The sequence below is a fragment of the Dipodomys merriami genome, unplaced genomic scaffold (genome assembly GCF_024711535.1).
Source record: "Dipodomys merriami isolate MVZ:Mamm:240054 unplaced genomic scaffold, mDipMer1.0.p SCAF_37, whole genome shotgun sequence".
Classification (NCBI taxonomy): domain Eukaryota; kingdom Metazoa; phylum Chordata; class Mammalia; order Rodentia; family Heteromyidae; genus Dipodomys; species Dipodomys merriami.
The window spans coordinates 12,265,941-12,282,603 of NW_027205270.1; the positions used below are offsets into that span (position 1 = coordinate 12,265,941).

General features: G+C 40.9%; 1 protein-coding gene and 1 pseudogene across 3 annotated transcripts in view; both read left to right on the top strand.

The window, feature by feature from the left end:
- The window catches only part of Dnah6 (dynein axonemal heavy chain 6), a 196,070-nt gene that overhangs the window by 169,443 nt on the left and 9,964 nt on the right, over window positions 1–16,663 (top strand). For all 3 annotated transcript variants that reach the window (XM_069989108.1, XM_069989109.1, XM_069989110.1), the window contains 9 exons: window positions 2,634–2,785; window positions 5,916–6,106; window positions 8,138–8,298; window positions 11,319–11,407; window positions 12,109–12,255; window positions 12,940–13,078; window positions 14,395–14,514; window positions 15,415–15,536; window positions 15,996–16,125. In XM_069989108.1, coding sequence (XP_069845209.1) covers window positions 2,634–2,785; window positions 5,916–6,106; window positions 8,138–8,298; window positions 11,319–11,407; window positions 12,109–12,255; window positions 12,940–13,078; window positions 14,395–14,514; window positions 15,415–15,536; window positions 15,996–16,125 — 1,251 coding nt within the window. The remainder of the gene's footprint in view (window positions 1–2,633; window positions 2,786–5,915; window positions 6,107–8,137; window positions 8,299–11,318; window positions 11,408–12,108; window positions 12,256–12,939; window positions 13,079–14,394; window positions 14,515–15,414; window positions 15,537–15,995; window positions 16,126–16,663) is intronic.
- Window positions 9,940–10,419, top strand: LOC138804582 (small ribosomal subunit protein uS10-like; annotated as a pseudogene).

Genomic DNA, 16,663 nt, shown 5'->3' on the forward strand with positions numbered 1-16,663 from the left:
TGCTTATATTCTATCTTGGTGGGGGAGGAGATATTTCATTGTATTCTGTTTATTGGGCATAACGTATAGATGTCAGTTTATTTGTCTGTTGTTTTGTCATTCAAATTACACATGCAGGAATTTTCAGTCCTTCTGTCATAGGCTGGTGATTGTGCACCATTTCTCACCACTATTATGTCTTGCCTGCTTTCTCTTTTACCTCCAACAGTGATTATATGATGTATTCTTATGTTATTATCTGACACATTTATTGTGTTATGTTTATGTTGTGTTATGTTTTTATTATGACACTCTTTAGTACTAGGGATTGACCTTGGGGCCTTACACTTGCTGTGTAAGCATTCTACACCTTGAGTAATATACCCTGCCATTCTGCTTTGTTTTTTCTTTATGGTGCTAGGCTTGAACTTGGGACCTTGTGCCCTTACTCAACTTTTTTTCTCATGGCTAGTGCTCTACAACTTGAGCTGCACCTCTGTTTCCAGGTTTTTGTTGGTTAATTGAAGATAAAAGTCTCTTAGATTTATCTGCTGGGACGGACTTCTTACCAGGATAGTCAAATCTCAGCTTCCTTTGCAGCTAGAATTACAGACATGAGCCACCAACACACAGCTTTTTAAATTTATTTTTCAAATTGAGTCTAATGCTTTTCTCAAGACTGGCCTTGGACTATATTTCTTCTCCCTCTCCCTCCTGAGTAGCTAGGATTAGAGGCATGAACCACAACACCTGGTCTGTTTTTTTTTTTGTTTTGTTTTGTTTTGTTTTGGGTCCAGTTGTGGGGCCTGAACTCTGGGCTTGGGCGCTGTCCCTCAGCTCTTCAGCTCAAGGCTAGCGCTCTACCACTTGAGCCACAGCGCCACTTCTGGCTTTTTCTTTTTGCTTATGTGGTGCTGAGGAATCGAACCCAGGGCTTCATGCATGCAAGGCAAGCGTTCTACCACTGAGCCACCTTCCCAGTCCCTACCTGGCCTGTTTTTGCAATAGGTCACTCTAACTTTTGTCCAGGCTAATCTCTAATTGAGATCCTTCTTTCTCTGCTTTTTAATTAATATAACTTGACTTACACTTTCTCATTCAATGATTTGCCTTGAATTCTAATTTATCCAACTTATCACTTCAATTTTTTTCTCACATTTGCTTGGCATAATGCATCCCTATTTTTTAGCCTCTCTATTGTTTTAGTTTTTGTTTGCTGTTGGGCTTTTTTATGTGTATGATCTCATTTAAATGCTTTATTTTTAACTAGTTTGAATAGGGTAAGATTAATGCATTTACACTTTGGGTTATAACTTCTAATAAGAGCTGGGTGCTGGTGGCTCATACCTGTAATCCTAGCTACTCAGAAGGCTGAGATCTGATGATCACAGTTTGAAGCCAGCCCTGGCAGAAAAGTATATGAGACTATTATCTCCAACTAACCACAAAAAAACAGAAGTGGAACTGTGGCTCAAGTTGTAGAGCAATAGAGTATGTAGAGTATGAACGCTAAAGTATGAACACACTTAGATCCAGATTTCAACCCTAGGACTGGCCAAAAAAAAAAAACTTATTGTAAATATAGAGGGTTTTATATTATTATCTTTAAGTAGTTGAACAAAGGAGCTACCACTCAACAAAGCAGCTTATGAATATAATGCATCTTGATTAATGTCACTTATCCCTCCCAACTCATCCCTTCCCTTATTTTTCTTAATTTTGTAGGATATACATTGAATTCTTGACTGCATTCCCCTCCCTTCTCTTCATTTGTCAATCCCTCTCCCCTTGACCTCACCCCTGCTCTTACCACTGTTTCTTGGTGTTTATCTTGCTGACCTTTGATTTCACCTTTTTAAAGAATTGTGCCAGAAGTGGCGCTGTGGCTCAAGTGGTAGGGCACTCGCCTTGACCTGAAGAGCTGAGGGACAGCACCCAGGCCCAGAGTTCAGGCCCCATGACCGACAAAAAAAAAAAAAGTACAGAAATAATTGCACCATTTGAGATCTCCCCTGACTCTACCATATTTCAGTTAATACCTTTGTATGCACCTGCATACCACCCAAGGTATTTACTTATATGCTTATAAATGAATTCTAGCTTCCACATATGAGAAAAACATACCACTTTTGTCTCTCTGGACCTGACCTACTTCACTTAAAATAATTTTTTTCCAAATCTTTCCATTTCTTTGCAAATGATACAATATTGTTCTTTCTAATGAATGAATAAAATTTTGCTACACACACACACACACACACACACACACACACACACACACACACACACACACACACACACACACACACACATATATACATTACATTTTCTTGATCCATTTGCCCATTGAGGGGCACCTGAGCTGGTTCCATGCCTTGGCTATGATGAACAGTGCTGCAGTGAACATGGTTGTGTGGGGGCTTTTACTGTACCCAGGTTTATAATCTTTTGGACAAATGCCCGTAAGTGGAATTGCTTGATCATAAGGTAGTTATATGTTTAGTTTTGAGAAACTTCCACACTGCTTTCCAGAGTGGTTGAACAAGTTTACATTCCCTCCAAGAGGGGCTTTTTTAAAATGAACACACATGTACTTATTTAATTTAAGAATGAAGACAACTCAAGTTAAAGCATGTCTTAAAATTGCCTTTCAGGAAATTTTGAGGCTTATATTAACCCACAGTTTGGGGAAAGCCATCTTGAAATGAATGTAGAAGAGGAAAATGAAGCAACTGGGACATCTTGGATTTCAGAACTGAGCTCTTTCCACAAGCTAATTCTCATTAAGTGTTGTAGAGAGGAAAAGGTAGGCTATTTTTCAATTAAAAGACAGTATCGTGGTTATTAGATATTATAATTAAATCTAGCTGACCAAATATCATTATTGCATTTATCTGAGCCTAAATGGCCAAGTTTGGTAAATGACACTAAGAACATAAAGTCTGTACTAGAACATAACACTTTAAAGGGAGAATCATGAAGGAACTTACAACATCTGTGAAAATGGGACAGGGCTTGTCAAACTTGCCTTTAGCTGGGACTTCACAACAGTGAGGAGGGAGCACTTGAACAGCTCAGTCCAGGCTTCCTCCAACCTCCAGAAAGGAGGAATGACTAGCAGCCAGTTTCTTCTCTGTTGAGGGGAGAGGACAAGGTAATCAGAATCCCAAGGGTGAGATCTCACTTAGAGCAACAAATGCAAGGCTTTCCCAACTTGGGAGATTCCAGTTGTATAAATGGAACTTTAAGTCTTTGGTGTTAATTGTTGACTATTTATTTAAGCAAAATAGTCTGTAGAAGAAAAATTCCCCACCACATCTTCATTAATGCTTTGCACTATTGCTTGTGAAAACATTGCTGTCACAGAAATGAGGTAACCACGAGTTACCCAAATATGTTAAAGATGCCACTTAAAGCCAAGTGTGGTGGCTGACACAAGTTCCAAGGTGCTCAGGAGAGTCAGATACGAGGATTATGGTTTGAGGCCACTATAGTACTATGTGCCTGTCATCTGAGCTATTTGAGAGGCTGAGATTGGAAGGATTGTAGTCCAAAGCCCATCCTAGCCAGAAAGTGAGGGCCTATCCCAAAAATAACCAGAGCAAAAAGGGCTGAAGGTATAATTCAAGTGATACCAAGGTTGAAGCCCTGAGTTCAAACACAAGTAGCACCCAAAAAATGCCACTATTGAAGATATAAATATAAAGAGAAGGTTATGAAGTCAGCCTTACTGAAGCATAATTTATGTGCACCTAATTCACCCATTTAAGATGCTGGTTTGAATGGCTTCTGGTGTCTTCACAGAGTGTTGAAGAGGAACAGAAAGTCACTATTCCCAAATACTTAAGCTTATCTTCTCTCACCATAAAAATACAAAATCACTCCCTTCTGGATAGGGGTTCCTGGGCACAGAGAACTAGTGTTTCTCAATGGTGAATTCATATTCCATCAGCATATTGATACCAAAAAAAAAAAATGTTACGCAGTCACTGGTGGCTCATGCCTATAATCCGAACTACTCCTGAGACTGAGATCTAAGGATTGTAACTCAAAGCTAGCTCAGACAGAAAAGTGTGAGATTCTTATCTCCAATCAGCCACCTAAAAACCAGAAGTAGAGCAGTGGCGAAGCTAGAGTACCAGCCTTGAGTGAAAAAGCCAAGGGAAAGCAGGAAAGCCTAAGGTCAAGCCCCAGTACTGGCACAAAAAAACAAATGAAATATTCCTCCAAATATGCTCTCAGGGCCTAAGCCAAAGACTATATGAAAGATCAAGCAACAAAACTAGAAAGAGGTCTATGAACATTACAGAGTCACATACACCAGAATTAAAAAACTAAAAAATGGTTTCTAGAGATCTTGGTATGAGAAGAAAAAAAGAAATGACCAACCCTTCAGGACTGGAGGGGTAGCTTAGTTAGTAGAGTGCCAGCCAGTGAGCAAAGTATGAGATACTGAGTTTAAATCCAGGTGTCAGAGGAAAATGAAAAGAGATGTGGGTGCAGAGAGATCACGTAGATCTCTATACATTATAAAGAGAAATGTGTCCTACTTTCAAGAGAAACTGTCTGAATTCAAATGCATTTTGTGAGTGTTACCATGTGGGCATTTACATAGCAGCCCTACAAACAAATTACTGGTTTTGAGTATTGACATGCTTTGTAAATCCAGGAGCACCTTCTAGCAAATGTGAAAAGAAAATGAACAGTTAATAATACAAATCTTTTAGATAAAAATAATAATGAAATGAATGTCAGAGAAGCCAAATGAGTGTACACTTAGTTTCACAACTAGCCCCTTGAGATGTTCCTTCTGGACCATAACACCTTCCTAGTTAGCATCTAAATGGGCAAGCACCTTTCCCAGCTGGCCACAGGGGGAATCATCCAAGGCCATGGCCCTAGGCCAGATTGAGATGCCCTTTACATCATCACATAGACTTTGTATCATCTAACATCATCAGAAGAATGAGCATAAGAAGAGTGTACGCTGGGTGCCAGTGGCTCATGCCTGTAATCCTAGCTACTCAGGAAGCTGAGATCTGAAGATCAAGGTTCAAAGCCGACCTGGGCAGGAAGTCTGTGAGTCTCTTATCTCCAATTAACCACTAGAAAACTGGAAGTGGCGCTGTGGCTCAAGTAGTAGAGTGCTAGGCTTGAGCAAAAGAGCTCAGGGAGAGAGCCCCAGGCCCTGAGTTACAGCCCCATGACCAACAAAAGAAAAAGAAAAAGAAAATATGTGTGTGTGTGTGTATATATATATATATATATATATATATATATATATACATATATATATATATGTATATGTATATATGTATATGTATATAAAAGTACCCACAGTTTTGGTTACATACTGGAGGTCTCAGAATGTGATCTCAGTGAGTGAGCAGGAACAAATCGATGAGGGACCATCCTCTTTTTTTTTTTCAAAAGCTGAAGGCAACTTTATTGACAGTTTGTCTTTTCTTCTAGTTAGTAGCTTCATACAGATCCCTGTAAAGCCCACACCCATACCACAGAAGGCGGTCCAGGCCAGTAAGAGTAACTTGAGTGAGAAGCTTTTCCTGGCAACTCTGCCGCACCATTGATAACCCTCCAAAGTGGGGTACTTGAGATCTTGTCTGGGGGTTACTAGGCTTATGACTCAGTTGGGGGAAGAACTTCATACATGTGCAACCTTTCAACTGAAGAGAAGTCCATGCTGATGTGCATGGACAAGAATGGCAGAACAACAGTTCATCATGAGAACCCTGGCTATCAGTAGATAAGCGTGTGCATGTCCATCAATGTATGTCTTTAGGAAGAAGGCCACCCAGTCAAGAAAGAATAAGTACAGAAATCCAGGTACTACCCTCTGAGGAGTCAAAGAAGACAATTGCAGAGGATCCTTATCTAACAAACGAGTTTTAATATTTTTTTTTCTTTCCAACTTTCAGGTTGTTTTTGCTCTTACAGACTTTGTGATAGAAAATCTTGGGAAACAGTTTGTAGAGACTCCACCCGTGGACCTGGCCACTCTGTATCAGGACATGTCAAGCTCCACACCCTTGGTGTTTATCCTAAGCACAGGCTCTGATCCCATGGGTGCATTTCAGAGGTTCGCCCGTGAAAGCGGATATTCTGATCGGTAAGGTTACACTGTGGGCTTTTCATAACCCATGTGAAATCTTCTCCATTGTCCTTTGGTGTGGGGATGGGGAGATAATGTCTTAGTCTTTCCCCAGAGCAGCATGAACTATTCTACTTAGATATCCCTTTCTAAATATAGTTAGCACTTATGCTAAAATTGGGAGGGGGACCCACAGAGCTTTTAATGTTCTATTATTAATCCAGTTTTCTCATAAGGGCCTCCAGCACTGATGAGCTCCTGCATGAAGTGGCTGTTCTAGCCTGCTCCCTGGGGTGATCATTATAAGGGAGTGATAGATCCCACATCCTCCTTTGAAAGTCATGTTCTGTGTTAGTCTCTGCCAAGGAACAGAACTAATAGGAAGTGTATATGTGTGTGTATCTGTATATGCACATATGTATTACATATAGAGACTTATTATAAATAATGCAGTTATGGACTGTGAGAAGTTTGTATTCAGTAGTAAGAAAGCGGGGTATCAGAAGAGCGGATGATATGTAATTCCAGTCTGAGTCAAAAGTCTGAGAGGTTGGGCAGTTACAAGACTAGCAGGCTTGAGACACAGAAAGAACCAATATCACCATCTGGAGTCTAGAAAAGACCATTGCCCCAACTCAGTATTCAGACCAGCTGTGTTACCCTCCTATTCAGCCCTGCTGAATATTGGAGACAAGGCCCAAGACAAACACAGAGCTCTCACACAATTCTGTTAGGATTTTCATTGTGACAGTCACCTCTGGAAAGAAGAAAGGAGATAGGGATGGAAAGGGACAGAGAGGAAACATCACTGGGAGATCAGCGAAACTTCTCAACCACAGCTGTTCGGCTGTGATTATTCATAGAGCTGTATAAGAAAACTATTTGCAAGCCAGGTGCAAATGGCTCACACCAGTTATCATTGCTACTCAGGAGGCTGAGATCTAAGAATTGAGTCTCAAAGCCAACCCAGGCAGGAAAGTCTATGAAACTCTTATCTCCAATTAACTGCCCAAAAGAAGTCTGAAATGGAGCTGTGGCTCAAGTGGTAGAGTGCTAGACTTGAGCAAAAACGCTGAGGAACAGCACTCAAGCCCTGAGTTCAACCCCCAGGACTTTCACAAGGAAGGAAGGAAGGAAGGAAGGAAGGAAGGAAGGAAGGAAGGAAGGAAGGAAGGAAGGAAGGAAGGAAGGAAGGAAGGAAGGAAGGAAGGAAGGAAGGAAGGAAGGAAGGAAGGAAGGAAGGAAGGAAGGAAGGAAGGAAGGAAGGAAGGAAGGAAGGAAGGAAGGAAGGAAGGAAGGAAGGAAGGAAGGAAGGGAAAGAAAAAGAAAAGAAGGAAGGAAGGAAGGAAGGAAGGAAGAGAGAAAGAGAGAAAGAGAGAGAGAAAGAAAAGAAAGAAAAAGAAGAAAGAAAGAAGAAAGAGAAAGGAAGGAAGGAAGGAAGGAAGGGAGAGAGAGAGAAAACTATTTGCACACCTATCAGAATTAAGACCAGAAATGTATACATATTATAAGCAAACCATTTCACACCATATTTAATGTCTTTTAAAATGCCAATACTTGGGGCTGGGAAGGTGGCTCAGTGGTAGAGTACTTGCCTTGCATGCATGAGGTCCTGGGTTCAATTCCTCAGCACCACATAAGCAGAAAAAGCCAGAAGTAGTGCTGTGGCTCAAGTGGTAGAACGCTAGGCTTGAGCTGAAGAGCTGAGGGACAGCGCCCAGGCCCAGAATTCAGGCCCCACAACCAACAAAAAATAAAATAAAATAAAAAATAAAATACCAATACTTGGGCTGGGAATGTGGCTCAGTGGTAGAGTGCTTGCCTAGCATTCATGAAGCCCGGGGTTCAATTCCTTAGTAGCACATAAACAGAAAAAGCCAGAAGTGGTGCAGTGGCTCAAGTGGAAGAGTCCTAGCCTTGAGCAAAAGAAGCTCAGAGACAGTGCCCAGACCCTGAGTTCAAGCCCCAGGACTGAGAATAAATAAATAAATACCAATATTTGTATTACTTTAAAAAAAATCAATCCTTTGTTGTTCTCATTGGATTCAGAGTGCAGTCAATTTCACTGGGACAAGGACAAGGACCCATTGCTGAGAAAATGATCAAGGATGCTATGAAAGCAGGAAACTGGGTGTTTTTGCAGAACTGCCATCTTGCTGTTTCTTGGATGCTGGCAATGGAAGAGCTCATCAAAACCTTCACAGACCCAAGTACGTGAGCCCATAGCCCAGCTTAGTGTAGTTTTGCTTGTAGTACTCAATCCTTATTGTAGTTCCCTACTATAGCTATTTACTACAGCCTGGAAATCACCTTACTCAGTGCTACCTTGCTAGGGGAGTTACCTCATTCACAGGGCAGCCAGCCTGCACTGCTCACCAACACCTTCCCCCAAATAGCCCCCGATCCTAGTCCACTCCCAGCCTTCACCCTTGCCAACCAGAATTTCTGTCTGCTCTGCCCACCCTTTTGCAGCAAAGAAAATATAATCTGTACTCAATGGAAATGAAACTTCTATGAAAAAACAGGGATCTCTAATGATAGAATTTTGATTAAGAAATCAAATCTCTAGGAAAAGCATCAAGCTTCGTGAACAGAAAAAAAACATTAGCCAGGGATCCAAGGATGAACACCAGCTGAACTTGTAGGTTTGAGGTTAGCAAACTGGAAGCAATATGAAATAAAATACATTTATGTAGTAAACTGAAAAGGCAAAGGGAAAGAGGAAGGAAGGAAGGAAGCAAGGAAGCAAGGAAGCAAGGAAGCAAGGAAGCAAGGAAGCAAGGAAGGAAGGAGAAGGAGAGAGGGAGGGAGGAAAGAAGGGAGGGAGGGAGGGAGGGAAATAGTAAAATAAAAGACAAAGCCCTCTGGACTTGAAGAGCTAAGACTGAATAGAGCTTCACCCATTACTTCTTGACTGTGTGCCACATGTCTTTTTCTGCTCCTCAGTTTCCCCTGCTATAAAATTACTGCAGACCATCCTTCCCCAAAATCCTGTCCTGAGTTCTCTCCTTGCTCTGAATTTCCACATGTCTATGAAAATTGCAGTGCTTTGAGACTGAGGCTATGAGTGTAGCTCAGCAATAGACTAAGTGCTTAGCATGCTCAAAGCTCTTGGTTAATAAGGCTCTTGTTATCATTATTATTATTATTATTATTATTATTATTATTATTATTAACAAAAAAGATGTTTTATGATATTTCAGTTGTAACTGGATAAGTATGAACAAGTACTTTTCCAAATCTACTCTTTTTCTTTCTTTTTGGTTAGTACAATCACTGGCCTATAAGATTTCAATCATAGCTTATTTCTACGAGTAATTTTTACGCATAAGCAACCTTAGTACTGGTCTAGAACTGTACTAGAACTAATTTAAAATGTTGGCTATTTAATAATGTGGCTCGGGAGTTTACCAAACCAAGAGCCATCAATTCAGCTTTGAATTGCACTAGTGCAATGGGTATTTCAGAATCTGTTATATACCATGCCCTGTTCTGGGTACTTAGAGTATGCCTGTGAATGAAACCAACCTCATGGAGCTTGCATTCTAGTGGAAGGAAACCGTCAACGAGTAAGCCACTAAAGGCATGATCACATGTGCTTGTACTTTGGGAAATATTTTAAAAGCAAGTAAAATGAAGAAGGTGAGAAAGATCGGAATGGGCTGAGAGTATAGAGGAAGGAGGATCGTTTGAAATGGTGTGATCTGTGTGGACTTCCTTGAGAAGGTGATGTTTGGCCCAGACAGAAAGACAATGAGAGAATCTGAGAGAATATTCCAGGCATAGGGGAATGGCCTGTGCACAGACAACAGACGAGCCAGACTGGCATGTGTGAAAAACAGCATAATGTGCTTTTAAAATGATGGCAAGAGCCTTCTGCAGGAGACGCGACTGTGCATGGGGAGCTCTGTCCGGGCTGCTCACCACTGTTAAAGACACTGGAAAAACACCTGTGGAGCCGGAGGTGGCGATTCACCGGATTCGGATCACCCTCACCAGCCGCAACGTGAAGTCTCTGGAGAAGGTCTGTGCTGACCTGATCCGAGGCACCAAGGAGAAGAATCTCAAAGTAAAAGGAGCAGTGTGCATGCCTACCAAGACTTTGAGAAAAAAAAAAAAAACCCTTGTGGTGAAGGTTCTAAGACATGGGATCCACAAGCGACTCATTGATTAACACGTCCTTCCAAGATTGTCAAGCAGCTAACTTCCATCAGTATTGAGCCAGGAGTCGAGGTTGAGGTCACCATTGCAGATGCCTAAGGCATTTAACTTACTGTTAAAAAAAAAATGATGGCAACAGTTCATTTCCCAACATTCCTTTGGCCTCCTGAACCTACAGTGGAGCTTTGTTCCTCATGCTGTTCTCTAACCATAGCTCAGAAAAGAAGCATCCTGACTTGCCAGTTCTGTTCATCAGTCTCTCCTTATCCCTGCCCTGGTCCCTTTGCAACTTCTCTACTAAGGGGCTCCCTCTCTTCTCCCACGGGGCTTTCTGCACATTTGTATACAGTTTGCCTTAAAGTGAACAGCTTAGGGGAAAAATAACTCACAAGCTAACAATAAATATCCTCAGTTATGGAAGTGGCACAAGTGATAGTGGCTCAAGTGATAGAGCACTAGCCTTGAGCAAAAAGAAGCTCAGGGATCTGGGAAGGTGGCTCCGTGGTAGAGCACTTGCCTTGCATGCATGAGGCCCTGGGTTCGATTTCTCAGCACCACATAAGCAGAAAAAATTAAAAAGCCGGAAGTGGCGCTGTAGCTCAAGTGGTAGAGTGCTAGCCTTGAGCTGAGGAGCTGAGGGACAGCGCCCAGGCCCAGAGTTCAGGCCCCACAACCAGACCCCCCCCCAAAAAAAGAAGAAGCTCAGGGACAGTGCCCAGCCTCAGAGTTCAAGCCCCGGGACCGGCAAAAATAAATAAATAAATAAAATTAGCCTGCGTTGAAAAGGCCTTACATCTCATCAGGTATTAAAAAATTCATGGGTCCCTAATTTCTTTACCCAAATGTGCTAGCTTGTCGACTGCCAGATCCCCCTGCTGTGAAATTTCTAGAACTCCTCCACTCCCATCTTAAGATGGTTTGGTTTACAGCTTACTTGAGGCAAATCAATTAAGTCTTTAAACAGAGTTCACAGCATTTTTTTCTTTCCTAAAATAATTATTTCTTATAGAAAAGTGCTACTACAAGCTACAAGAACATGTTTCTTCCTTTTTTTCTTTATTTTAAATAGAGGCTGTTATCAAGGATACTTTCCGACTATTTCTAAGCTCCATGCCTAGTAGTACATTTCCTGTTACAGTTCTTCAGAATTCTGTCAAGGTAAGGCATTGCATATGGTTGGAATGCGAAATGATTGATCCCAGAATGTTTGCCAAGGGGACTGAGAAAAGCACAGATCCTGCACAGAGCCATGTTCTGGTCTGTGTGGCCAAGTAGAAAGCAAAAGATTCCTGAAGTCAGTGCTATCCATGCATGCCCTGGTGTTATTGGTCATTCAACTTCTCTAGTTCTTTCCTCTACAATAAAATGTTTAGCAGAGAAATGCTAAAAAGAATATCTCAGCATTGGATGGACAGAAAGGAACGCAGGGGGTGTTACTGCTTGAATTCAGTGTAGGAAGTTTCCATTATGTGGGATACTTACCAGTAGGGGTTACAAGAGGTACTTCTTCCCTCCCTGCCCACATCAAGAGACATCATGCAGGAGATACAGTGCAGGACAATGCTATACTTTAAGGTGACTATAAAATCCAATGACAAAAGCCTGGATATGCCATGCGACTCACATGTAGAAAACTGCACAGCAAATAGAAGTGACTTGAGGTTTCCAAGCAGGTGATTCAAGCATTATAGGTCTGAAGATCCCACCAAGTCCTGTGCTCCCTGGACTATGATTGAGTAAAACTCAGATACATGCCAACAATGCCTCCATAGGAATTAATTATCTACAGCCTCTCTGGGCATTTTTCAGAATTAATGCAACTCTGTGACCTCTCGCCCTCTCTGCTTTCTGAAATGCAGGTAACCAATGAGCCTCCAAAAGGCTTACGTGCAAATATCAGGCGAGCATTTACTGAAATGACATCTTCATTTTTTGAAGAAAATATACTTGGAAGAAAATGGAGACAAATAGTATTTGGCATTTGCTTCTTCCATGCAATTATTCAGGTATATTCAGTTCTGCTTTTTAGTACCAACAAGGAAGTATAATATTAAATAAGTAAATGATTAAAAATTAATTTAAAAAAAACTTGCAAGTGGTATTGTGAAACTCGGAGGGTGTTGTTTTGGTTTTGAACCCAAGTTGTTTTAACTCAACCACCAATCTCTGTATTCCCCATGCCTCGGTCTCTCACAACTTTGACTCCCACCTCTATTCTGTCCTGTCTATAGAACACGATCTCCTGGGTGAATGGAAAAAGTCCAATTTAACAAACACCAAATCTACCTCTTCTACCTCTTGTTTCCCCTCCAGAATCTCTTTCTAAAATTAGTGGTCCCATCTTCTCAATTACCTACAATCAAAAACTCAGGATTTTTTTTGGGGGGTGGGGGGGGTCGGTCATGGGGCCTGAACTCTGGGCCTGAGTGTTGTCCCTCAGCTCTTCAGCTCAAGGCGAGTGCTCTACCACTTGAACCATAGCACCACTTCCAGTTTTCTAGTGCTTTATTGGAGATGAGAGGTTCACAGACTCTCCTTCCGCCGGCTGGCTTTGAACTGTGATTCTCAGATCTCAGCCTCCTGAGTAGCTAGAATTACAGGTGTGAGCAACCAGTGCGTCAATAAAAGCTTTTGTCTACCCAAAATTAATGTTATTTTTTATTTCTAACTATTTTCATTTCCTATTCTAGGAGAGAAAGAAGTTTGGCCCCCTTGGTTGGAATATCTGCTATGAATTTAATGACAGTGACAGAGAATGTGCTTTACTGAATCTCAACCTTTACTGTCAAGAAGGAAAGATTCCCTGGGATGCACTAATTTACATTACTGGTCAGTAATTTATATTACTGGCCAGGACATCCAGCTGGGTATCTAAAAGTTGGGGATTTATGCTTACCTGACCCCTGGGAGGAGAGTGTCCTCCCAGCATGTGACTTCTCACATGCCCTATGTGAATTTCAGATGGTGGAAACATCATGAGAATATTTACATATAGAAAAGTGGGCTAATGTTTTTGATGATGATGGTGGTGGTGGTGGTGGTGATGTCAATGATAGGGAAAGCTTATATAACTCTTGCTATCTGCCAGTCCATATATTAAGCACTTCCCAAAATTGAACCCTAACAACTACCCTGACAATGTCAATATGCCATGAAATACTTCCAGGCACACAACACATGGAGAGGCATTAAAGCAATGATTGGAATTTCCCAAGGAGTTAATATTCACATTAGATACCAGTCCAGAGTGGTTCTTTCCCACTCATAATTTGGGGTGGGGGTTCGGTGGAACATTCTGAAAATAGCTTCTCTGTGGAGAGACCTCATCCGGATCACCTCAATTCCCCAGACATAATCTCTGTGAGACAAGGTCACTCTTTCACTTTGGCTCTGTCCCCCTATACAGCTTAGTAGCAATAATTTATACAGTGTGTAGAAGGCTAACATATCTATCTATAAATATTGCATTCTGTTTTATTCATGGGCCCCAAAGAGAAGCACCATTTGAAGAAAAGTATATATGTTCTGGAATTGTGTAGCCAATGACAGAATAACACTCAAAATCAATATGCTGAAGCAAAAGGACAAGAAGGACAGCCAGGCGCCGTGGCTCACACTTGTAATCCTAGCTCCTCAGGAGGCTGAGATCTGAGGATCACGGTTCAAAGCCAGCCCAGACAGGAAAGTCTGTGAGATTCTTATCTCCAGTTAACTACCAGAAAACCAGAAGTGGCCCTGTGGCTCAAGTGGTAGAGTTGTTGCCTTGAGCTGAAGAGCTCAGGGACAGCACCCAGGCCCAGAGTTCAAGCCCCACGACCAACCAAAAAATAAATAAATAAATAATAAATAAATAAAGGACAAGAAGGATAAATGTGCCTATGGAGATCAGGGGCTTCTGTTGCTGTTTTTTGGCAACAGTAAAATTATTAGACTAGAGTAGGTAAACTAAGGTTTTCTTCGTCTACTTTTTAAAAATCAGCTTTCATCATCTTGGAGGTGGGGCAGATCAGAAGGGAGGTCTGGTGCACTCTTTCTGGCTTCAGTACAAAATAAATTTGTGCCCAAATAACATGTTAGAATTGGGGTATGCTTATCAATTGAAAATGCCAGTGGTAATGTATTTGAGCATACAAACTCCTTTTCAGGTGAAATCACCTATGGTGGTAGAGTAACAGACACCTGGGATCAAAGATGCCTTCGTACTGTCTTGAAAAGGTTTTTTTCTCCTGAAACATTATATTCGGATTATAAATACTCTGATTCAGGTGAGTGACTTTTCAAGCCTCTGAAAAAGACATCTCCCAAGAAGCCACTGGTAGCATCTTGCAGTTTTCCATCCGGACACCCTCTGTGACCAGTCTTCACAACTCAGTCCCTGCCCCCACACTCAACACCTACAGTGCTGGTTGGAGAGCAAAGCTACCTATTACCCAAGTATTTTTTATTAAAGTTGATTGTATTGTGTCTAAATATGTTTTAAAGAAGCCATATTATAGTATCTCTTGGGAAACTTCCACGATAGCAAATTGAATTAAAACCAAATTTATGAATTGGTAACAGCTCATTATGAATAGACCTGAATGTTGATACCTGGAGAGGGAGTGATGTGATTAGTATAGAATAAGCTCAACAAATCTCCCACCATTGAATTTCAAGAAGCTAGACTCACATGTCCTTTCACCATTAGGCAAAACTAAGTGAGCACAGATTTCAATATATTGCAAATGCAGCTTTTAGTTTGAAGAATTTGGAGAGGACTATTATTCATCTAGCATGAAAAAAGTATATTCTAAATGAGCATAAATTTGGAGCCTTACCTTATTCATGGAACTGTAACCCCTCTGTACACTATTTTTTAAATAAAAATATTTTTAAAAAATTGTAGCCTTTTCAGGAGACACACCTTTCAGGAGTGTGTCACTGGATTCTCCGAATCCTTACACCTTCTAGGGGAGACAGCCTGAAAGCTTAGAGCACTAATATGATTAAGGCCTCAAGAAAAGGGAACAAAACTAGGCAGCACAATAAAAGCAGGAAGACTTAGAATAAGCAAAGACTCTTTTCAACTTGAGTCAGCCATCATCTGAACAAGACAGCGAAGAACCAAACCTGGCAGTTCCGAACCAGTCCATTTGAGATGTTTATCTTCTGTGTTGTTATAACAGGCATCTACTTTGCACCCCTGGCTGACAGCCTACAAGAGTTTAAGGACTACATTGAAAATCTGCCTTTGATAGATGACCCAGAAATTTTTGGAATGCATGAAAATGCCAACCTTGTTTTCCAGGTATGTGATCTTTCGAGTTAAAATAGGTATTTACGTCATGGATATGAATTCAAAACATCAGTCATCACCTCACTAGCTCCAGGGGCTGTAATACCCCTAATAAAAAGCAAATCATTGTCCCATCATACATTTAACAATAGTTCCGATTTGACCTGTTGCCTCTGATCCGTTGTAGGATCAGAAGGCCATGCATTTCCCCTGCACCAGCCTCTTCTACTTCCAAGCCTCTACTTAGTCCACTATCCACCTAAACAACACAGCATGAGGGTGTGAAGACCCACATATACTGTTTGTCCTGTCCTTTCCCCATGCTGAACATATTTATCTCATGTTATACAAAGTTTTAATAGCAGATTAAATGTCCTTGTGTTTTTTAAGAACTTTTCTCGTTTCTATATGTAAACTATACTGCTACAAATTGCATGCGAAGAATTTGAGTCTTCACTGTCTTTGTCTTAGTATAAAGAGACCAACACTTTGGTCAACACCATCCTTGAGATCCAGCCAAGGTCATCTTCTGGTGGAGAGGGGAAAAGCAATGATGAAATTGTCCAAGAACTTGTTGCTTCTATCCAGTCTAGAGTTCCAGGTAATGAATGATTTCTGGCATCTGTAGGTAATAGAAACTGAAGGAATAAGTCAGAGAAATAAGTGATAAGATCATATTCAAACTTTTCCTTTCCTTGACAAGTTCTTTTGACATGAACTCCTCTGTTTATAGAACTGAAGCCTATAGCACCTTAACATCCTAACTCCCAGAAGCAGTAGGAGCCACTTGGTTTCTTACCTACCTAATTTTAACCAGACTTCTCCTGAGTTTCACTTGGATTCATAATTCTAAAGTCTCTAGACCTGTGCTGTCCAAAACAGTAGCCAGTAGTCACATGGAGCTACATAAAATCAATTAAATTTCTGTCATATAATCAATGTGTACTAATAAAAGATATATTCATTTTAATTCCTAAAATTAAAATAAAATTCCTCTGCACACTATCCATATTTCCATGCCACTTTATTGATCAGCACAGGCAAAGAACATTTCTTATCATTTAAAGTTTTATGGATTCTATTGGATAGTCATGCTCTAGAATCCATTTCACTGTTTTTCTCTATTCAAGAGAAATGTC